This window comes from Ascidia mentula, chromosome 5, assembly GCF_947561715.1.
Source record: "Ascidia mentula chromosome 5, kaAscMent1.1, whole genome shotgun sequence".
NCBI classification, from domain to species: Eukaryota; Metazoa; Chordata; class Ascidiacea; order Phlebobranchia; family Ascidiidae; genus Ascidia; species Ascidia mentula.
Genome location: NC_138570.1, coordinates 3,959,363 through 3,982,870, shown reverse-complemented (window position 1 = coordinate 3,982,870; position 23,508 = coordinate 3,959,363). Strand labels below are relative to the sequence as shown.

The window sequence follows — 23,508 nt, the reverse complement described above, 5'->3', positions numbered from 1 at the left end:
TTCAATTTTTCTGTTTCCTCTTCAAGGGGAAATTCTTTTTTGTTGATACTTTGTCGACACAAAAGACATCTTTTCAACTTACAGTTTAGGCCACATTCTATAAAAACATCAAGATGCTGAACTAAGTTTAGTATTTTATTTTTGTCATAAAATGTTGGTTTTACCTTGGCACAAGATTTTATGCCCACATGGACGGAAAATGACCTCGGGAGCCTTGTCGTCGCATATGCGACAATTTTGTTCTGAGTCATCGAATGGCTTCGTTTTTCCATGAAGGTGACGCGAAATTATAAAGTTTTAACCAAGTTCTTTCATGTTAGCCAAGTTTCTTAAAATGACAAATTTTAAATGACAATTTTACCTTGGAGTGTGGAGAGGCCTCAATAGCGGTTTTGTGTCCAACACCTTTTTCACCTGTGTAACATTAAACGTATGAGAAATAATATAATTAGTCACGTTTTGGCACAATCCGTTTTAGTTAAGCTTTCTGTTAAGTTTAGATGAACAAAATGAAGTAAAAATTTAACTTGCAAGGAAGTTACCAGTCTTATATACAGTTATTTTTAGTCAAAGAATTTTTACGACGCTCTGCACAGTTCAACACTCTGTTTCTGTAACTTTCTGTAACGTAATGTCTCCGAACCTGGAACCAGCACTAAAACCTCTCGGTGGTAATTGAAAAAAACGTTTTTCAGATTTAGTTCCATCGTATCATCGACACTGTATTCAACACGGACGAGATTGTCTGGCTTGATGGCTTGGACGGTTCCCGATTTTCCAATCATCTGCCGGAAAAGGTACTCATGAAAAGACAATTCAATGTAGTAGAATCGCTCATGTACGTTTTTCGGATGTTTCGCACATCGTATGTCAGGTGTTACCTATATTAACTTTAGGACAACAAAACGGTAAAGGACAGCAATATAAAAAAGTTCTATTTTCTGTTTGTTATCACTGCAATTTAAAACCTTAATCTGGAAAAAAATCTAGGAAAACAAACTAATGACAAATACATTGATCGCCTTTCTGTCGAGCTGTAAATATAACAATACACATTTGATTAATGCGAGGTATGGTCTGGACATCTGGTTGTTGTTTAGTTATGACCTGATTCAAATCGTAGCAGTTGGAGTGTCGTTCGAGTACAAAAACACACATACAAACCTTTGCCATTTCGTCGCTCCAGCAATCTGTGAGGCCCACCATAATATCTTTTAGGATGTCTGCTGGCAAGATGACTTTCACAACATCTCCTGGTTTGAACGTATGTGTGTCTGATGACGGGCCCGCAGATGATGACGCTGAAGAGCCACTGCTACACTCTCCCGCATCAGCTTTAGCTGATTTTTTGTAGCCTGCTTTCGACATTTGTTTGGGTGTCGACGGCAAAACTGCAAATCGTCAAAATGCCTCAAAAATTCTTGTTTGTTGTACATTCACAAAAATTCATTACAAAAGAACTGCGCAAAACTGCATATAAATATTGTTGGCGGCTACGCTATTTATGCACATGGGACTGATGTTTTGTCTTATAAATCGATGGTTAGCTTGAATACAGGATATGTTGGGCAACAAGTTTCGTCACAGTATCATAGTGGACCATTAAACGCCATATAAATAACACGTTTACAGTGGACCAAGCGGAATACCTTTTTGCGAAGACACTTGTAAATCTTTTAGTTGGGGTTTGGCCACAACTTGGGCCGATGGTTGTTGAGATGATGTTGCCGTGAATGGTTCTGGCTCTCTGGAAGTGGAAGGTTCCAGTTCGGGATTGCTTGGAACTGTGGTGCTGGCTTGTTGCAATGTCGACGTTGTTGTCTCTGCAAGTGGAAGGCATTTTACATTTCAAATCCTATTTATAGATAAAAACTATGTGTTTGCCAAGCACATAAATAGGCTATTACATACTTAAAAGAATCAGGTCTAATTATGTCTGGATTTTATTATATCGACGAAGTAAAAAACAGTGAAATAAAACCTGGTCTTTCATAAAAGTTGACATACCTGTTGCTTTCTTCAATGCGGCGGGATTAAAAACTCCAATGCAACCATCACCCACAATATCTGTGCCCAATTCCTCCCGCTCATATTTTACCCAAACGTCGTTGTCGGAATCAATTTTTTCCACTCGTCCGCGTTTGTTCATAAGCTTATAAATCATGGTGAAGATTGGAGTGTTTTTTCCAACGAAGTGTTAACTACTTACGATAACCATATGATGTTGCCACCCCCCGTGGCCTTTCTGCATCTGCTTCATTTGCGTGGGATTGAATTTAATTTCTACTTTGTCGCCGAATTTGAAAGGTTGCTCTTCTGTTTTTTCTTTCGGGGATCCTAACAAAAAGTTATTTACAATTTTAATCGCAAACAGAGAAAAAACTGTACTAACGATCGAATACATCAATAATACATGTAGTATTTCCGCTAAAAATATCCTTTAATTCAGACCGCAATGCACTTGTAATTTACTACCACCGATGCATTTTCTGTCGTGTGGTATCATGCTCTTCGAAGTGCACCGTTGTAAATTTAAGAACTTACCACACAAATGCAAAAACTTCTTGTAATACAAGGGTCCGTTGGCTGGAGAAACACATTTGAGATCCACCTGGTGGTCATATCCCACCATGTACTTGCTTGCAAAACCATTACTCCACTTGACAGCAGCTGCATCGTGGGCGTGTTTGTCACGAAAACCTCTGTTCACGTCATGACGAGTAAGGTGAGTAAATATTGATACGTTCGATTCAAACCCATTGTACACTCATATCCTACCCTGCTAGAACTTATTTAAGAAGCTGCGAGTAAAAAATCTTCCGTTAACTATTTACTACCGAAGCATAACTAGGATTCGTTTCTAAGTTGGGTCCTGCAACTTTAAACAAAAACAAATACGTAATCTGGACGAACCTGATGTCCAGAATTGTTCCTTGTTTTCCAGCTCCACCGTCCTGATTTCTCCAACCCCAATGCATTCCTCTTTGAACCACAGCACCAGGAAATAATCCCCGGCTCTGAATTAGCACTGATATTGTGTCACGCGGTGGAAGCAGCAATCTTCCAAAAAAAGTTCCAATGAGATGGATATTGGTAAACAATGATTCCCTATTAGTTTATACGAGAGTTTTAACGTTTCTTACCCTGATGACTCTGGAGTATCAAATCTAATGAAACGATGTTTCAAGTCGTGTTTCTTTGCCATAAAGCATGTCGTGCAAAGATCGAAGTCTTCACAATCGTGACATTTCCATCTTGCCCCGCGCAGGCAATCGTCCTTCACCACGCATCCGTCGCACGAAACGTTTTCGTGTTTCACCCCTGCAACCGTGGGTTAACTTAAATAAACACAATTTGGCTGTGCGTATTGAAGGTCTTTCATGCATGAAGACAACGTTTTTTACGCCCAAAATACCAGTGGTTGTCGTCTGTATACAAAGTTGTCTATTGGTGCTTGATCGTAACTTTGTACATTGTAACTTGGGCAGAAAAATTTTGACAGTGTAAATCTCTGGTCCCCGCAGTTTTTTGGTATACGACTGAAATTTTTTTTTTTTAAAACACGGGAAAGGGCATTTTACAATCTTTCGCGACTCAACAAAATTGATCGATATGTTTGATAATGACTTGTTCACGTAGTAGACCTAATTTTGTAAAATAGCATCATCTGTTCAAATAGCTCTGCGGCCCATTGAAATTTCTTTTGTGCCCACAGTTTAGGAAACCACTTGTGTAAGTGGTAAGTTAATTATACAAGCATCGATCAAGTGTGGTAAGTGTGGGAAAATCTAGTTCTCTTTTTGTAAAACCGTTCCGTAATCCCACAGCAAGTCTTACTGACAAATCAAAAGATACTCAAGAATTTGTCACGTGCATCTATACAATAACTTGCTGTATTTTCTGTATACCTGCTGGTCTGCTATCCAGTATAAGTAAGTCGTAACCTCCATCAATTCCTGTCCTGTAATGGTTGATGTCTCCATTATCCAACACAACTTTCACACCTATTATATCCATCTGTATAACTGTTCCAACATTTCCTTCGCCACCATCCTGGTTAGGCAAAGTGTGTATTGAAAAATCAATCATTGAATCAAGTACATATTGAAATATCAGACCGAAGTTCGACAGTTCAACTGTCACACGCTAAAACATAAAACTCCAAACCTGATTGCTCCATTTCCAAGTGTCACTCCGCACTACTCTCGCTCAGCAAATCTACAAAATTTCAGTGTGTCGCTGTTTTGTGAAAACAACACAGTTAACTTCCCGTAAAGTCATGTTAAATAAGTATAAAACAATAAACCATTGCTTAGTACTTTACTTTTTTTTCTGTCGTCTTCGCTGTTATTATCTGCGTCATCGTCTTTGAGCATGTCCATGGTGATGTTGAATGCAAGGAAAAGACGTTTCAGTTCGTCTGCGTCAGCAAGATAGTTAGATCTCGGTATAAATATATTTAATCATCTTTTAGCAATATAATAATTTAGTTTGGTATAACAGATGCATTATTAGTGCGGCCTGACAAGACACAGGTAGGGGGCTGGTGCCCTTTCGGTAATAGCGTTACTGCTCTTCATAGGTTTTTACCGTTTACCACAATGTTATCGTCATAGGAACACTCAAACTTAATAATCAAATCATGTTTATTTTGCGAAAAAAAGCAACTACGCGTATGAACAATATACAAAGATATAAAATGGCATGAGCACCGATAAAACCATAAAGGTTATCGAGTCAAGCGCCCATGTAAAGGTGATTTCCTCACGAAGAATCACCATCTGTCGTAGGATCGCAGCCAGTCGCACTGGGAGGTGATGGGTTAATATACAGCCTGTATTATTTTTTGGTATTAATTCATGTAAATGGTGTAAATCGATGTAACACACCCAACTACATGTTCAAACACAATAACATGTTTTTTGTCGTTTCTTACCCATCTTTCGCCGTTTCTCCAGTTCTTGCAAAGCCTGCGAAAGCAACGCAAGAAAATGAAGACTAAATATCCCTACCACATTTGATATGGAAGAAATAGAGACTTTTGTGCGTCTTAACATCTAAAAACCAACGCAATAAACGTACCAGGCAAGACAGACACATCAGTTCAATGCAATTTACGAAAGATTTACCAAAAGAGCGCCCACAGCTCTTGCTTTTCGCCTGGCTTCACAATCTTCCTCGTGGATGATCTTCCTGATAATACTGGGAAATTTTTTGCCACATTTATCACATTCAAACTCTTGAGGTGGAGATGGGTTCCCTCATTCTGTTTGTTTCCAACAATTCTATAGTCTCCAAACAAAACAGTATTTTTGAAAGTTTTTGTAACAGTTACAACACACCTTACATAAGCATTAAACGAGTAGATCAAAGTGACTGGTAAAATGACATGCACAAGATTTCATCTTAAGTTTTTATAAACCAGACAACTGCGCAGTGGGCGATCCTGGCTTGTCATGGTATAACATAAAACACTTCCGCATTTTATGGATAGGTGACTTTATTGGCTTGTGATTTGGAAGACCGTGACTTTAGGGCATTGTCAGATAACTGTGATCCTTATTTGTCTGAACGTTTGCATCTTTGGCCTATACAGTACTGCAACTTCCGCCCGGAGACCAATTATCGGCATTATAATGCAACAAACACAACAATCAATCACAAACACCTTACGACTTCCTCATTTTTTCTCATTTTATTGCTGAGTTAAGCCGAATGGGCATTAACGCCATAATAATAAAGTCATAATAAACTGACATACTAAATTGAGTCATAATAAAGACCAAGTTTTGAACATACAGAGCATTGGTGTTTAAACTATAGATATACATATATAAATTTGTTGGGTTACACTTATGTGTGGTACAATTTGAAGGACTATATACAATTTGTACATGTCCAATGAAGTATATATCCATGACTTCACATTCTGCACTGATACTTCCGACCACAGCAAAATATCGACTAAATTTGTTGAAAAAAATTTGTTTACACAGTTTGCAATCACCTCAAACCACAGTAAGGACTTCTCATGAGAGATTGCACACTTCCGACTATTTTCGGACAAATCAACAAATCTAACAACGCGTCACGGATTTCAGTTCCTCATTTTGAAGTTGGTTTGTCGAATTTATAAGCCGAATTGACAAAAGGTATATTAAGCCATATCAAAGGGGAAGTTTTGTGCACACAGAGAATTGGTGGATAAATTGATAAACTGATGAACCTCTTCAGCTAGTAGAACGGACGCAGTTCATTTGTGTTAGGCAGTGGTGTCCAACATTTTTTCGCCAAAGAGCAACGAGCGCTTTGTAAATGATTTTAGTTTTTACGTTGGAACCCAAACAGATGATATCATCATACCGTAAAAACATCACCATCTGCAGACGATGTTTTACGGCCATCTACGTGTTGGGTATAAGATGGTGTATGTTTATATCATGGAATATGCAAACCATTGTTGGTTATGGAGACCTTGATGCAATTGGCTATGACTAGAACTGTTTTTGAAAATATTCACGTTCTTCACAGTTAAAAAATTTAACATTCCGCACAATAAGACGAGATGAAAAGAAAGGTTACACAGTAAGTGTGAAGGTCAAGAACTTTTTGTGGCGAAATATCGAGTGAATTTATTGAATGTGCTTGTTTACACAGTTTCCATAATCGCCTAAAACAATGCGTGAAAACTGGTATTTAACGAAAGAAATGCTTTTTTATCAGTAGGCATTAGATTTAAATATGGGGAATACGCAGAGCAATGCGAATCCATCTCAAACCGAGGAATTTAAATGTGACCATTGTGGCCAAAAGTTTTCCAGCTATATCGTGAAGATTTTGCATGAAGACGATTGCGAAGCTAAGCTACAAGCTAGCGCTGTAGAGACTTTAATGGTAAATCTCATTAAATTGCATTGAACTGATGTTGCATGTGTGTTGTATTTCTATCATGTACACTAATAACACATTTGCTTCCCTAAACTAAACTGTAGACAAATCCCTGCGAAAGGTTATTAATGTTTGCAAATAGGATATCGGTACTTACCTATAATTCTTTCGTCGTTATTTCAACAGACTTTGCAAGAACTTGAGATAAAGCGACAGATTCTTGGTAGGCCATAGCCCTATATAAATATTTAATATATTGATAAATTTGTACATAAACATAGTAGTGACGTATAATTTTATAATAAATAAACCAATAATAAGAATCATACAGAGTTGATGAGGTTTGCAGGCTTGGCAGCCCAGCCTAGCTGGATCAGCCACTTTTTCCTGACAAGTCCGAGCAAGATTTAAATAATCAAACTCTCGGAAGGTTTGAACTCACGACCCTGGGCTAACCAGGCCCATCATTGATGATTATGATTCGTGCTAACCAAAATTTACTTGGAATGAGAACATTGCTAACGTATGCCTTTGTGTTGGTACACAAACTAATTTTACTTTAGTCAGAATGTGAATGTTGGCATTGCAAGGTTTTTAAAAATCGATTTTGTTTGAAATTATCGCAGAGGATTTTAGACGTTCTTTGCTGGAGTTTAACGTCACCATGGAAATGCTGGAAAACGATGACGAAAATGATGACGTCGAAGACGAGAGCAAAAAATGTACTGCACTTGACATAATATACACTAATGTGCATGTATTATAAAAAACAATTTGCGGAAATAAAACGATTTTATTTTTTACAATACGTTTTTAGAATAATTATCGAAACTTTACAGATTTGCTCGGTGCTAGAGTGGTGCGAAGTGCTTCGTGGAAATGGGGCAATCAGGTATGAAGTTTATGGTTTGACGTGTTAGAGTAGTTGTTTGTGCTAGAAAAAGAATTGCGTATATTTGCAATATGCCAGCATGAGCAATAAAGCAGGTTTAGTACAGTAAAAAAGGTCGATAAGAGGGTCCTGCTTTCATGGCTCCTTACAAAATTGTTTTCTTCCAAAGGATGGCGGTGAAGGACATGTTGGAACCGTGATAAAGATTGTGGGTGAAAAGGTAAACGTGCTGTGGGATGGTGGAGCAAACTACTCTTACAGGGCCGGTATGGACGGAAGCTGCGACTTACTTATACTGGACAGCAGACCAGCAGGTACGAAATTATGATGTTGGACTGTACTTTGTTGTCCACTCTTTGAATATTGCTATATCACCAACATGCTGCGATACCTTGGGTGTCACGACTAGAGCATAAATTCGCAAGTGGTCATACGACACTGACTTTCCAAGTCCGCATTGCAGGGGTGAAACATGAAAACGTATCGTGCGACGGATGCGTGGAAAAGGACGATTGTTTGCGCGGTGCAAGATGGAAATGCCACGATTGTGAAGACATCGATCTTTGCACGCTATGTTTTATGGCAAAGAAACACGACTTGAAACATCGTTTCATTAGATTCGATGATCCAGAGTCATCAGGGTAGGTAATGGTTACTCAAACGGTCAACTCAGATAAGTATGAGAAAATTAAAGTTTAAGGTTATATATGTATTATATATTTATATTTGTATTATATATCTATATATTCAGCAAAGATTATTGCGCCACTGCAAACATTGTCTAGAAATGGCTGTGATTATGGAACAGTTTTAGTAACTTACTCAGAAGAAATTATTCACACATTTTTTTAAAATGTCGCCATTACCAATTTTTATTCCATGGCAATTTAAGATTGTTGCTTCCACCGCGCGACACAATAGCGGCGCGTGTTCGGAGCCGGGGATTATTTCATGGTGCTGTGGTTCAAAGAGGAATGCATTGGGGTTGGAGTGCTCAGGACGGTGGACCAGGAAAACAAGGAACAATCATAGAAATCACGTAACCATATATTTGATTTCAAAGAAATGCATTTTTTGTGCATTATTTGCTCACACAAATTTTACGTTTTACGAATAAGCATCACTATAAAAAAATAGAATGGCTTTGCATTGGTAATATTGAAGAGTGATCACTTCCGGTTCTTAACAGAGGTTTTCGCGACCCGCACGCCTACGATGCAGCAATCGTCATTTGGAGTAATCAGAATGTGGGTAAGTACATGGTTGGATGTGACAACGAGGTGGATCTCAAATGTGTATCTCCCGCCAATGGACCCTTGTATTATAAGGATTTGTTGCATCCTTGTGGTAAGTTCTTGAATGAGCAAAAAGTGAAGTAACACTCTCGGTCCCATGATGTGAATATAGAAACAAAACCATTCAACAACAAAGCATAGGGATTGAGAATAATATACATTAATTGATTTTTTTCCCAGAGGTCTTTCTATTGTTTACAAGTATATTACCGATTTTTCGAAAATCCATACTTTTTTGTAGGATCGACTCAAGAAAATACCAAAGAGCGACCTTTCGACATCGGAGACATAGTAGAAATCAAATTTCATCCCACGCAAATGAAGCGAATGCAGAAAGGTCACGGGGGGTGGCAAAATCATATGGTTGTCGTAAGTAGTCAAACGTTATGTGCAAAAATTCTCCAATCTTACCCGACATGTTTTATCAGCTTATGAACAAACACGGACGTGTGTTCAGCATCGATTCCGATAATGATGTTCTGGTGAAATACGACCGGTGGGATTTGGCCATCGACTTTGGGGACGATAAATGCATTGCAATGTTTAACCCCGCTGTACTTAAGAAAGTAACAGGTATCATGAAAGTCTAGGTGGGACTTAATTTACCAATATTTTTGCGTCGGGATGAGGAACAAGTTTTGTTTTGTATGCAACAAAACATACGAGATAATGCGACGCTTGAAATGACCTGTTTTAATGCTTGTCTCTCAAAAAATATGACTTTTTATCTTTTCACGGAAACGTTCTTAGTTCGAACATTATTTAAATATTTTTATACTGCTATTTTTGCGCTCCACATTCACAAGAATAACCATTGCGTGAATGACAAGGAGCAATGTGTGTACTTTCCAGCGGTTTACAACAACTTGTTGTAAGTGTTACGCCCCGCTACACACCTGGTCACGTGACGATACAAGCGGTGCCAATGTTATCCGTTCCCCCTTTGTCTTGTGTTTTCTTACATTTTTTCTTGCGTTTTTAGTGATTATGCGCTTGATGCATTATTGTTGACATAACCCTGCGAGGAAGTCTCGCCGGATGGCAGACGAAACGTCGGTTTCAAATAAACACTTTAGAAACTTAAGTGCCAGAAGAACAATTCTGATTAATTAAATATTTTTGTTTCATGTAATGCATTATGCTTTAAATTTGAATGCCGTTGATTGTTTTTTAAGTAAATCATGATGCATGAATTCATATACGCTTTTCTCAGCAATCGATCTGCTTAAAAAAGTCTACATCGTTCATTTTTAGCCATGTCTTAATTTTTGTTGGCTGTTGGCAGATCCGCCAACACCCAAACGAGTGTCTAAAGAAATCCGCGAAAATGTAGGTGTGAAGGAACTTCCTGGACCCAGTTCACCGCCAGGAAGCCAAGAATTCAAGGAAGGAGATGTTGTGAGATGTACTTTGCCTGTGAGCACCCTGAAGGACTTTATGGTGGCTCACACCAATACCTGGAGCGACGAAATGGAAAAGGTTTGCATGTGTGTGTTTTGTGTTTGGAAAATTTTCTTGTTGTAAGTATTTTACCTGTGTGACATGCAACAGTGACACGAATTCATTCCTCTAAGTTATGATAAATTATCAGCACCAACATCTATTGAAGATATATACTCGAGCCTATAGTTTCTTTTCCCTTTGACATACATACGGCACACATTTTTGAACAGATTATTTGTTTTTTCGTCAGATGAATGGAAAAAAAGCAACGGTTTGTGCGATCAAGCCAGACGGTATTGTCAGCGTTAAATACAGAGTCGATGACAGAATGGGATTGAATCTAGAAAATACTATTTTCTATTACCACAAAGAAGTTTTGCAACTGGTTCCAGGTTTGGATCGTGTGGGCAAAGTTTTCTTTGCATCACTAATGAACATGCTTGTTTAATAATACCGAGGTACAAAACAGATACAATTGTATGTCTCACAGGTGAAGAAGGAGATACACTGAGCCCGGCAATTGGAACCGATAAAAGTGGAAGCACCAGGGTAAAATTGTTGCCGCTATACCTTTCATATTTAGAAAATTTGGCAAAGCAAAAAAGGCCTGTGAAATAAAATAAAAAAATGTTTACGTCCATTTCAGGAAGAAGTAGAAGATCAGGAAGCGACGGCACCCGGATATTCGTCTACTGAAGTTTGTTGGATCTGCGAAGAGAAGGATTCCACGGTCATTTTCCGTCCCTGTGGGCATAAAATCTTGTGTCAGGGTAAAGCTAACATGTCGCGCATTACTCATTTCTTACGACGTATAACGTGAGATTTTCGTAGATTGTAGCCTATTCTCCCGGATGAAAAGATGCCTTGACTGCAGAACAGAAATCACCAAGAAAGAGTTGCCATGTGAAGAGCAAAAACAAAAGTTGAAAACCAAGGTTTTATTTGTTGGTCTTTTCATTTTTATTCAACAATTTATTTACTATTTGCGAAATATGTCAAAATTCTGATGACCGCCAAAACGTATTGAACAAGCATGATATAAGGTTGTCTGCATTATGGGCCGGTATTTTCGTATTCTTATTTGCGAGTGGTTTCGTTTCTGGTGTAGGGAAAATGACGATACAAGTGTAATTTAATTTTTATTTTATTCTAAATAACACGACCACAAACACATTCCACTTTGAAATGTAAAGTGCGGAAGTTTAGATTGAGTAACTGTGGCAAAAACGGCCTTTCGTATCGTTGTATTTTTTTAAACAGAATACTAAGTAATGTCTAACAAAACAAATTCAGCGTAACAATGTTTGTGCAGTAAATCAAGTCCTCTTAATATTCACGTACTTACTCTTTCAAAAATTCCGCAACGTAAATACCGCTAAACAAGTTCACACAGCCAAGGAAAATTGACAAAGGGGTGTTTTTCATCATATATGATTAATTACGACGTTGAACTTTCAGCTTGAGGAGATCAAGGAATCGCAAACTTGCGCCATTTGCAAGGACAGAAAACGTAACGTTGCCTTCACTCCGTGTGGTCATAGTTCGTGTGATGAATGCTGCCCTGGTCTTGAGCAGCAGTGCCACATTTGCAGAGAAGGCATCAAGAGCGTCCTAAAGTTGTATTGAGCAAGACGTTGTGTGACTGGTCATTCGTATATACACAGAAATCCTATAGTTTTTTCGCGTATAAATATTTTTGCGTTATACCCATAAATATGCGTCACTTTTGCACCAGAGCATATCACTCTCATATCTATGCTTATTTAAGGAATGTTTTCTCAAACGCTTTTATCCCAGTTGAAAAACGTTTGTCATTATGGGGCGCTTTGTGTACCTAATTTGCTTTGGAACCAACATATCAATATTTAGTCTGCGTACGGTAACATTGACAGTGGGCAGTTTTTTGTTGGTGTAATTACAATGCTCTTCGGTTTTGTTTATATACTGTAATAAGTGTAAAAATCGTTAAAATAAATAATCAAGATTTTGACACACTTCTTTACAATATATGTGGTAAAAAGTCATAAAGCTTGATAAGCTCGCACGTGAAAATGTAATGTATGTTTGAATTTGGGTCCTAGTTCAACGCTTTATGTCATAACGCGATAAATATATACAAGGAAGCCAAGCAAGCCACTTAAAAGTGCCTTGCAGGGGTTTAGCTTCATTACGTCATCAGCAGTAATTGCCGTATTTTTCAGCATCGCTTCAGTCGCTACTCTTTTCTTGGGTTTTTCTGAGAGCTTGAAACGAGATTGTATCTATATCAAAACTTATGAGAGGAGTTTTTTTTGACAAAAGCCAGGTTTGCAACAAGAGAGCAATCCTTTCTAGACCCTAAAAATAACATCGACAACAGTTCAACAACGAAAAATGTGTTCTTTCAAACCTAGTTGACAAGCACTTCGGATCAATAATGCCTTATACAAAGCACTTCTATTTGGTCTTGAATAGCTTGGGATTAGTAAGACAGTAACTTTTAGGCGTTGTCGGATAAATGTAAACCTTATTTTTCAAAACGTTTGCACCCTTTGCCTCTATAGTACGGCAACTTCCGCCCCGAGACTATTATTGACATTATAATGCAATAAACGTAACAATCAATCACAAACACCTCACAATTTTCAGTTCCTCATTTTATTGTTAAGTTAAGCCGAATTGACATTAGGCATATTTAGTCATATTAAAGACTGTTGTACACAGAGCATTGGTGGTTAAACTGAACTACTGTCGGGATTATTAATAGTATTTTGTTACATTATATGTACCAGTGGGTATAAATTTGTTGGGCTGCACTGATGCATGGTAAATTTGAATAACTATATTCAATTTGTACATGTCCAATGAAGTATACATTCATAACTTAACTTCATTTCAATGTAATTGTCAAGACTTTTACGACAGATTTCGAAACACAACATCAACTGCACTCGCGTTCTGGTCGTTTTGTAGAACGCCGGTTCGACTAGATTTGTATCGCGTTGTATAAAGTGTGCACAATGCTATTTGAATTTTGAGAAAATGGGGGGAGGGGTAAAGTATAAGGTGTTTCGCATGATTGATTCCACAACGCGGTAGTGTCACGTGACCCTTTCTATAAAGAGATCCTTGGTGTCGTCAAAGGCATTCACAATTTACCTTTGTGTGTGCGTTACACCGTCTCGTTGTTGTTGGTAATAAACCACAACAATGCAAAAAAATATATTTTTCGTAACTGCAGCAAATATCGTTCCTCAAACCTCTTACTATTTGCATAAGTTAACAGAAACCAGGGTTGAAGCGATCTACATTACTACCATAGAAATCGTAAAAGCTAATTTGTCACCAGACGTTTGCACCTTTGGCCTTTACAGTATGGCGACTTCCGCCTCGAGACTATTATAGGCAGTATGATACCTATACCTAACAATTAATCAAAACGCCTCACACATTTCAGTTCCTCATTTTAAAGCTGGTTTATAGCCTTTTATAAGCCGAATCGCCATACGGTATATTCAGCCATATTAAAGACTAAGTGTTGTGTACACAGAGCATTGGTGGGTAAACTGAACTATCGTCTCTGCGAATAGGCGTGACTATGAGAACAACAGTTTGCGTACAATTTGACAAAACAAAACAGTCAATCACAACTGCGTCACAAAGTTCAGATCCCCGTTTTCTAGTTGGGCTAAACAGAATCGACTAATTTGTGTGTGCTGTACATGTGGTTAATTGCTAATTTCTATGTAGTAAAAATAACATAAACATAACTATTTTGCCATCTCTCATGCGACGATACTGGAATATATCAAAAAAAGTTTATTATCCACTAAACTGTATCGTGAAACGTCTTTAGAATTGCATTTTTAAGCAAAAAAAGAAAAGCAAATTGCTGCCGTAATGAATGTATTTGTCGTAATTGTAGCAAATATCGTTCCACAAGCGATACCTCTTACTATTCATAACTTGACAAAAGCCAGATTTGCAACGAGAGAGCAATCCTTGCTAGACCCTAAAAATAACATCGACAACAGTTTAACAACGAAAAATGTGTTCTTTCAAACCTAGTTGACAGGTACTTCGGATCAATAATGCCTTATGCAAAGCACTTCTATTTGGTCTTGAATGGCTTGGGATTTGGAAGACAATAGTGACTTTCAGGCGTTGTCGGATAAATGTAAACCTTATTTTTCAAAACGTTTGCACCCTTTGCCTCTATAGTACGGCAACTTCCGCCCCGAGACTATTATTGACATTATAATGCAATAAACGTAACAATCAATCACAAACACCTCACAATTTTCAGTTCCTCATTTTATTGTTAAGTTAAGCCGAATTGACATTAGGCATATTTAGTCATATTAAAGACTGTTGTACACAGAGCATTGGTGGTTAAACTGAACTACTGTCGGGATTATTAATAGTATTTTGTTACATTATATATACCTGTGGGTATAAATTTGTTGGGCTGCACTGATGTAAATTTTGAATAACTATATTCAATTTGTACATGTCCAATGAAGTATACATTCATAACTTAACTTCATTTCAATGTAATTGTCAAGACTTTTACGACAGATTTCGGAACACAACATCAACTGCTCTCGCGTTCTGGTCGTTTTGTAGAACGCCGGTTCGACTAGATTTGTATCGCGTTGTATAAAGTGTGCACAATGCTATTTGAATTTTGAGAAAATTGGGGGAGGGGTAAAGTATTAGGTGTTTCGCATGATTGATTCCACAACGCGGTAGTGTCACGTGACCCTTTCTATAAAGAGATCCTTGGTGTCGTCAAAGGCATTCACAATTTACCTTTGTGTGTGCGTTACACCGTCTCGTTGTTGTTGGTAATAAACTACAACAATGCAAAAAAATATATTTTTCGTAACTGCAGCAAATATCGTTCCTCAAACCTCTTACTATTTGCATAAGTTAACAGAAACCAGGGTTGAAGCGATCTACATTACTACCATAGAAATCGTATAAGCTAATTTGTCACCAGACGTTTGCACCTTTGGCCTTTACAGTATGGCGACTTCCGCCTCGAGACTATTATAGGCAATATGATACCTATACCTAACAATTAATCAAAAACGCCTCACACATTTCAGTTCCTCATTTTGTAGCTGGTTTATAGCATTTTATAAGCCTCCCCAAATGTATGCAAATAATTTTTAGAAAGTTTGCGTATTTGCAAGATCATACTAATATGATATTGAGACATATTTATTGAATTACGATATGCTGTAGATAAACACTTCACAACCGGTTAATTATTGACGCACGTGTAAAATAGGCTATTTTCTCTAAATTTTTGGGAAGGAGCTTCACAGATAACAACAAGGTAAAATTTGCTGTTTCACTTTAAAATAATCTTCAGTTGCTGAGAAGGCGTGAATATACGAACAAAAAAATATATAACAGACACTCGTCTTAGGATTAATGAAACCTAATGCAAAACACTTCCATTTATTAAGCGGTAGTCTTCACTGGCTTGGGATTTGGAAGACAGTGACTTTTAGGCGTTGTCAGATAAGTGTGATCCTTATTTGTCTAAACGTTTGCACCTTTGGCCTTTACAGTACGGGAACTTCCGAGATTATTATCGGCATTATAATTCAGCAAACGTAACAATCAATCACAAACACCTTACGACTTCCTCCTTTTTTCTCATTTTATTGCTGAGTTAAGCCGAATGGGCATTAACGTCATAATAACAAAGTGTCTTTTGGAATGTACGTTCGCAAAGTTAATTTCCACGATGTTTGTATCGTTTATATGCCAAACCGGTCTTCAAGGTAACTGTCGACACATACGACGAATTTCGGAACAACATTAACAGAAACCAGGGTTAAAGCAATCTACATTACTACCATAGATAGAAATCGTAAAAGCTAATTTGTCTCCGAACGTTTGTACATTTGGCCTTTACAGTACGGGAACTTCCGAGACTATTATCGGCATTATAATGCAATAAACGTAACAATCAATAACAAACACCTCACAAATTTCAGTTCCTCATTTTATGCCGGGTTAGGCGGAATTGTCGTTAGGTTTATTGAGTCATATTAACGAAATGTTGACGCTGATTGTTTCCCATCTTTCCCTTTTTACTATATTAGAAAACTTTTTGTCACGAACGGTTTATGTTTGTTAGATAAAACGTTACCGGTCATCGTGCAACGTTTTGGAAAAAGTTAACTTAAAGCAGGGTGTTTTCGGATTCTAAATTTTAGCCCTTATAGTTTAAAATATAATGCACCAAGAAAAATTGCAAATACCCGAAAAGGTTTATTAAGATTATTATTCGCTTGCACCTTATCGTTTTAAAGCAATGGTCATGTCTGGGTTGTTATAATTTATAGAACTTGACAGGACGTCCGAGGCAAACACAAACGCGTCACCAATTTCAGTTCCGCATTTTGAACCCAGGGTGAGCAGACGCAATAAATTGCGCCTTTATGTTATAGCTGAACCACTGTAGCGACTGTTTGGGGTTTGTTGTTTGGCTGTATACCGGAGGTTTTTGTCTTTTGGGAGGTACCGAAACTTGCATTCTTCAAAGCTTTTTAGCGGGTAAATATGCGTATTGTGTTGGTGTATGGTGCATATACAGTGTATCAAACTTCCGTGGGTATATCATATAATCGGGGTATAATCGAAGCCAGTTGAAGTAACACTGTTGTATACTTTTATTCCTTTCCAAGCTAGAATTTATCATGCGAAACCTTGACGTGGAAACTTTGCAATAGGCGATTTCAGGTTTACAGTTATCGATAGAAGTAAGCTGGGTACAAAAGACCAAAAAAAGACAAGAAACAGTTGGCTTATGTCCGACGAAAACGTGTGAATCTAGTTCGCAACATTCAGACTTCCTTCAGTTACAGTATTAAATTCGTCAATGCAAATTGTTGTCTTGGCAAATCACTATATGACCTTCCACAAACCTATCTGTACTTGCTGTCTCCATGCGCGCAAATATGCATAATAGCCTTTTGACTCTACCTTCCGGCAAAAAAGGTGTTTTTGTGGGATTAAACATAATTGTTATAATTGGTTGTTACTAGAATAATCTTTTCCGCACATGAAACTTTACGTTTATATCATCAATATTGCGAAAAATGTCATTGCATTGTAATAAAAACTGCACAAAATGCGCACATATAATTTTCGTTGGCCAAGTTACGAAATAGGTTGCCGAAAGTATATAGTGTGTCATTTTTTCACTGACAGTTCTCAGTGTTGTTGGCTGATGTTTGTTTGATTGTTAACATCTAAAGTCTTATATGGCGATAGAGACTAATTTCTTGTAACAGGTTTTGTTGTCAGATTGGTTTAAGATATTCTTACTGTTGCAAATATCCTTTTGTTGAGAGGCACATGAATTAAGTCTCAATATGGGGAACAATCAGAGCACGGAGGACCCATCTTCGCCTGAGGAGTTTGAATGTGAAAATTGTGGTGAAACATTTTCCAACATAATCGGAAAGATCCTCCACGAGGAAGATTGTGAGGCCGAAGAAGTTGACCCTCTATTGGTAAAACTTTCGTCTCGTTTGGTTTTGGTCGAACAGGAAGAGGTTTTTTATGGTTATTTTTTCTACATTATTTTGGCAGGCCTTACACGACGTACTGGAGAGAAGACGAAACCGGGGTAAAAATTAGGTCTACTTCAAATCGAAAAAACAAACTTTCGTTTCAATTTATTTTCGTGTCAACTAACGTTTGTAAATCAAAAACGCATTTCCATGGGTCGTGTCGTTTTGTAACCATCCAAAGAATTAGCTTTAACGGTGCTTTATCAAAAGGGGAACTCACGTCAACAAATAGTTAAAGTGAGTCCTAATTAATTAAAGTCGAGTTCTAATCGATCTTGCTGACGCAGAGGAACTGAAACGTCTTTTCCTTGCTTTTAACATCACCATGGACATGCTCCTAGAAGATGACGCAGATGATGACGATGATGGCGCCGAAGACGACGGAAAAAATTGTACAGTACAGACAGTATTATCCATACATTTATATACTAGAAGGTTTACATAACGTAGTGTCGTACGTTTTAAACTTATAAAATAGAACACAAACACTGGCGGAAATTTTGGCGACGTAATACTTTTACTTTTATCAAAATTTCCCAGTTAGCAAAATGAATTGTGGGTATATATGGAGTGCTATTCTTTCAAAGAGTCAAGAACGCTTTGTTTTGGGTATTATTTGCTCAAACTTGTAAACTTTTTTTTTGTGTGCTTATGCAAACATACTGCACATAAAATGCGAATATCTAAGTATAAACATTGAACTTCACCTTACATGTGCCCACAGCACGTCCCTTCTTCCCAACTTCTCGTATATGACCAACTTTGAAGCAACTACAAATGGCAAACTTTATGTCATGATAACTTCCCTATCATTGCCATGAATCTTAAGTCAATTGCGCTACAGCGCACATTAAATGACGTGTAACGTATAAAATACAGGGTGTTAGACCAAAGAACAACACTGTTTGGATACTACGTTTGGCGCAAATATTTCGGAATAATTACTTTGTGGTCGAAGCAATATGTGGCAAGAAGTTTAGTGCACCGTGGTAATCTCTTTCCGCTAGTTTACAACAATACATGGTGGTATCAGCAGTGGGATTCTACATTCGCAGCACGGGAAAAGCTTTTGTTTTTTCAAATCTGTAAATGCCTTATAAGCTAAATATTTTTTAGACCTGCTTGGAGCGAGAGTAGTGCGAAGCGACTCGTGGAAATGGATGAACCAGGTTTGGTAACTTTAACGTTTGTGATTATTTTAGTTACAGTCGAGAGAACCCTTGTCTGATTATTTACTGCACAAAAATCTATAGACTGAAAATAAATGTGCTTACGTAACCAGGACGGTGGTGAAGGAAATGTTGGAACAGTTATAGAGATCGAGAGAGAGGGTGTAAAAGTTGTGTGGGATGCCGGAGCCAGCAACACCTACAATACCGATGGAAGCTACGACTTGCTTATACTGGATAGCAGACCAGCAGGTACAAAATTATGATTTTGAATTAATTTCGTAACTTATATTTTACATGCCCACAAATGGCGCAGTATTGGTACTGCCCTATATGCTGTTGCTTCAAATATTGATCGCTTATGAAAGGAGAACATTTAACCATCACAGGAATTCACAAACTGGGGGGTCGCACGGCTAATTTTCAGGTTTTAATCAGACACCTGATAGATAATCCTGATTATTTACATCTATGAAGCGGGAGGGACTCGCGAAAGCTCATGTTTTCAAGAAAATAAAACATATATACCAGAAAAGTACTGCTCGGTTTACTATGTAATGAAAATTACTGTTTAAAAAAATTTTAAATTATACGACTTTCGAACACGAGGAGGAAAATTTTAATGCAATGAATGGGGTCGCGAGCAAAAACGTTTCGGAAACCCTTCTGTTCTATCAGAATTAGATTGCCCATGGTAAATAACTTAAAATGGTTTGCGGTAATTATGTGTTGGTGATCCTTGTGTCGTTACGTATAAAAAACGAATGAACAACTTGCAAAACAAGCAACTATTGATATCTTGTACGTACAAAACATATCGCTAAAAAGACAACCTGCTGGTTGTAGACTAAAGTATGGTTCATGTAAAGCTAACAATTTGAGATTACAAAGTTGCATGGTTACATTGGGATTTTTATATGTGATCATTAAATATAGATAAGCAGGTTTGGCTCATCCAACGGCCACAAAAAGGCTCTTCTGGCAATATTGTTTATTTCTATTGATGCATTATTTATACCTGCATTGCAGCATTCTCAACGAAAGGTTTTGCTTACGTTAATCCACATTCGCAGGTGTTAAACATGAAAACGTTTCGTGTCACGGATGCGAGGAAAAGGACGATTGCCTGCGCGGTGCAAGATGGAAATGCCACGAGTGTGAAGACTTCGATCTTTGCACGACATGCTTTATGGCAAAGAAACACGACTTGAAACATCGTTTCATCAGATTCGACACTCCAGGGTCATCAGGGTAGGCAAGGTTTAAATTTTCTCCTGAATATTTGTTTAGGAATTTACCTGTGTTTATCTCATGTAAATTTTTTTGGAAGATTGCTGCTTCCACCTCGTGACACAATTGCGGCGCGTATTCAGAGCCGTGGATTATTTCCTGGTGCTGTGGTTCAAAGAGGAATGCATTGGGGTTGGGAAGATCAGGACGGTGGAGCTGGAAAACAAGGAACAATTCTGGACATTAGGTTCGTCATCATTATTCATTTATTTTGCACAAATGTCTGACGAAGCCGACTACTTGCTCAACACGTTTATCATTAGTGTATTCTTTACCTGTTTATATGTGACGTGAACAGAGGTTTTCGTGACAAATACGCCCACGATGCGGCTTCGTTGAAGTGGGGGAATGGAAACACAAACACGTGCAAGGTGGGATGTGACAATCAGGTGGATGTCAAATGTGTTTCACCTGCCAACGGACCCATGTATTACAAGGAATTTCTGCGCCCAGTCGGTAAATGCCTGCCTGGAGTCAATAGGAAAGATGTGACTCTTAGTTGCAGGGTGTTAACATATAGCACAACACTACTTAACAACTAACCAGCAGAGATCATATCACCAGACTAAATATATAATATTGCATATATAAAAACATTATAAGCGCAACTGCGTCTTCGCAATGTAAACGTGAAGTGTAATTTTAGTGGTCCAATTCCACAAAAAATTACATATATCTACATGTTTGTAGGAGCCCCACAGGAAAATACCAAGGAGCGACCTTTCAAAATTGGCGACAAAGTAGAAATTAAATTCCATCCCACGCAAATAAAGCGGATGCAGAGAGGTCACGGGGGTTGGCATCATCGTATGGTTATCGTAAGAAGTTACACGGTATGTTCAAAAATACTTTAATCTTACCCGTCATGTTTTATCAGTTGATGAACAAACAAGGACGTGTCTTCAAAATCGATTCCGACAACGATGTTTGGGTAAAATTTGCCCAGGAGGAATTGGGCACAGATATTGTGGGTGATGGTTGCATGGGAGTTTTCAACCCCGCCACACTGAAGAAAGTAACAGGTAAGTCACAAAAGACTGGGTATGTCTTTCATTTTGTCTTCTTGTATGGGTAAAGATTGAAGCATGAGTGGACCTGATGGTTGTTTTAAGAAATAAGTATTTTTTAACTTATTAGTTCGAAACAAGAATATAGGTTTTGGCTTTAAACAACAAACGTTCTACATGAAGGGTCTACACCGACGACGTTTCAACAAACAAGCTCTGCAGGCACAAGCAATACTTCTAGGTCTAAACCACAGAAAACGTCAACCAATCCTAGCGAGCCTGGACCATCCTCAGAATCAGTACTTAGCCAATCATCGGCTACGGATGCAGAACCTCGAGGTAAAAAAGCAACATATTCTTAATTGATTTTTGCTAGTTATTGCGTACATTATTTGTGTCATGACCTATACATTAAAAGCAGCAGCAAAGCTCAATACTGTGACAAACGATGCATGGGTTTTTTTGTGCTCATGTTATATGCCATGCAGGTCAAAAAGGACTTTCACACAAGCGGCGATTTGAAACCACTGATGCCAGCAGTACCACCAGCACGGTAAAACTAACTTAATTTATCTTGTCGTAGGCAAATTCGACATTGTGAAAAGGGTTCACTTCCATAAAATAATATTCACTCAACTTTAAGGGGGGATCGAAACAACCCGATGAATCGCCCAATGAGTTATGTCGGATATGTGAAGAAAAGGTTTCCGCGGTCATTTTCCGTCCTTGTGGTCATAAAATCTTGTGTGAAGGTAAAGCCAACATGTCGCGCATCAAATCATATAACTTACTTTGTGTGTTTGCAGCTCACACAAACCATATTATAAACTTTGTTTAAACAAATCATACACGTATGTTGAAACATAACATGATATTTTTGCAGATTGTGGCGTCAAAATGAAAAGATGCCTTTCGTGCAACACAATAATCGCAAAGAAAGAATTGCCCTACGAAGAGGAAACAAAACAATTGCAAAACGAAGTTACTATTTAATATTTAGTGGTTTCGTTTCTTTATGATAAAATTGTATTTATAAATAACGGTACAAGGCGCGGTTTACATTTATTTGATTATCAAGGAAACGGCTATAAATGTACATTACCTTTATCAGTGCTGTATCAGGCTTTGTTTGTCCTTAGTCATTATTTGATATGTGGACTGACAATGTAGCCTACGCTTATATTCCGTTCACCAACAACACGGTGAGCTAAATTTCGATTACCAGAACGACACTTTATATCTAGTAGGACAAAATAATTTCAGCCTATAGCGTTGTGTAATTTTCAGCTCCAAGCGATGCAGGAATCAGAAATTTGCGCCATTTGCGAAGACAATCAACGTAACCTTGCGTTTGTCCCGTGTGGACATGGATCTTGCGATGAATGCTACACTTCAATTGAGAAGTGTCACATTTGCGGAGAAGCCATTAGGAGCGTCCAAAGCAAAAAACCAAAACTGTGTGACTGATCATACATAACTTGTATATACAGAAATCCTTTATTCTGGACGCATATAAATATTTTGTGTTTCACCTATATATGTAGCCTACGCAACTTTTGCACATATCACTTTCGTATCTATGCTTATTCAAGGACTATTTTTTCAAAGCCTTTTTCAGGGTTGAAAAAACTTTGTCATTACACATTTGGCATCATGAGCGCTTTGTATGCCTAATTTGCTTTGGGAACGGCATTTAATATCTAGTCTGTGCCCAAAACACTGCCAGTGGTTAGTTTGTTGTTGATAGAAAAACAATCCTTTTCAGTTTTGTTTTATATTTTGTAACAAGTGTAAAAATCATGAAAATAAATCACTAAGATCATACTTCTTCAAAATATATGTGGTAAAAGTTATTTTAAGCTTGATGAGCTTATACGTGAAAACGTAATGCCTGTTTTGATTTGGTTCCTAGTTTACTGTTTAACGTCAAATGGCGATAAATATTTA

General features: G+C 37.8%; 3 protein-coding genes across 3 annotated transcripts; 2 read left to right on the top strand and 1 right to left on the bottom strand.

The window, feature by feature from the left end:
- Window positions 1-85: 85 nt before the first annotated feature.
- LOC145901980 (uncharacterized) lies at window positions 86-5,774 on the bottom strand. The gene is made up of 16 exons (XM_082989811.1): window positions 5,762-5,774; window positions 5,130-5,260; window positions 4,937-4,970; window positions 4,307-4,420; window positions 4,168-4,208; window positions 3,909-4,053; window positions 3,144-3,321; window positions 2,914-3,060; window positions 2,545-2,702; window positions 2,210-2,337; window positions 2,008-2,152; window positions 1,650-1,823; window positions 1,165-1,391; window positions 644-785; window positions 362-414; window positions 86-97 (listed from the first exon to the last, which is right to left on the bottom strand). Exons 1-16 carry the CDS (start codon window positions 5,772-5,774, stop codon window positions 86-88), a joined length of 1,842 nt encoding a protein of 613 aa, XP_082845937.1.
- Window positions 5,775-6,730: 956 nt separating this feature from the next.
- Window positions 6,731-12,488, top strand: LOC145902551 (E3 ubiquitin-protein ligase MIB1-like). Its single transcript, XM_082990569.1, has 16 exons — window positions 6,731-6,894; window positions 7,075-7,111; window positions 7,515-7,610; window positions 7,728-7,780; window positions 7,950-8,094; window positions 8,244-8,421; window positions 8,673-8,819; window positions 8,970-9,127; window positions 9,317-9,444; window positions 9,504-9,648; window positions 10,409-10,554; window positions 10,769-10,910; window positions 11,009-11,067; window positions 11,165-11,288; window positions 11,350-11,453; window positions 11,977-12,488. The coding sequence occupies exons 1-16, from the start codon at window positions 6,742-6,744 to the stop codon at window positions 12,142-12,144; spliced, it is 1,983 nt and encodes a 660-aa protein (XP_082846695.1). The 5' UTR covers window positions 6,731-6,741; the 3' UTR covers window positions 12,145-12,488.
- A 5,331-nt stretch (window positions 12,489-17,819) lies between these two features.
- LOC145902552 (uncharacterized) lies at window positions 17,820-23,369 on the top strand. The gene is made up of 15 exons (XM_082990570.1): window positions 17,820-18,035; window positions 18,115-18,151; window positions 18,383-18,487; window positions 19,212-19,264; window positions 19,378-19,516; window positions 20,338-20,515; window positions 20,595-20,741; window positions 20,853-21,010; window positions 21,245-21,372; window positions 21,432-21,576; window positions 21,745-21,900; window positions 22,050-22,114; window positions 22,205-22,313; window positions 22,445-22,542; window positions 22,849-23,369. Exons 1-15 carry the CDS (start codon window positions 17,895-17,897, stop codon window positions 23,026-23,028), a joined length of 1,839 nt encoding a protein of 612 aa, XP_082846696.1. The 5' UTR covers window positions 17,820-17,894; the 3' UTR covers window positions 23,029-23,369.
- Window positions 23,370-23,508: the final 139 nt, after the last annotated feature.

Coding starts and splice junctions, on each gene's coding strand:
- LOC145902552 (XM_082990570.1), top strand. CDS start 17,895: ATGGGGAACAATCAGAGCACGGAGGACCCATCTTCGCCTGAGGAGTTT. Junction 18,152..18,382: donor GGAGAGAAGACGAAACCGGG/GTAAAAATTAGG, acceptor TTGCTGACGCAG/AGGAACTGAAACGTCTTTTC. Junction 22,543..22,848: donor CAAAACAATTGCAAAACGAA/GTTACTATTTAA, acceptor TGTAATTTTCAG/CTCCAAGCGATGCAGGAATC.
- LOC145901980 (XM_082989811.1), bottom strand. Junction 1,824..2,007: donor CGCATTGAAGAAAGCAACAG/GTATGTCAACTT, acceptor TTCCACTTGCAG/AGACAACAACGTCGACATTG. Junction 415..643: donor GGTTTTAGTGCTGGTTCCAG/GTTCGGAGACAT, acceptor AATGTTACACAG/GTGAAAAAGGTGTTGGACAC.
- LOC145902551 (XM_082990569.1), top strand. CDS start 6,742: ATGGGGAATACGCAGAGCAATGCGAATCCATCTCAAACCGAGGAATTT. Junction 7,781..7,949: donor CGTGGAAATGGGGCAATCAG/GTATGAAGTTTA, acceptor TTTCTTCCAAAG/GATGGCGGTGAAGGACATGT. Junction 11,454..11,976: donor AACAAAAGTTGAAAACCAAG/GTTTTATTTGTT, acceptor TTGAACTTTCAG/CTTGAGGAGATCAAGGAATC.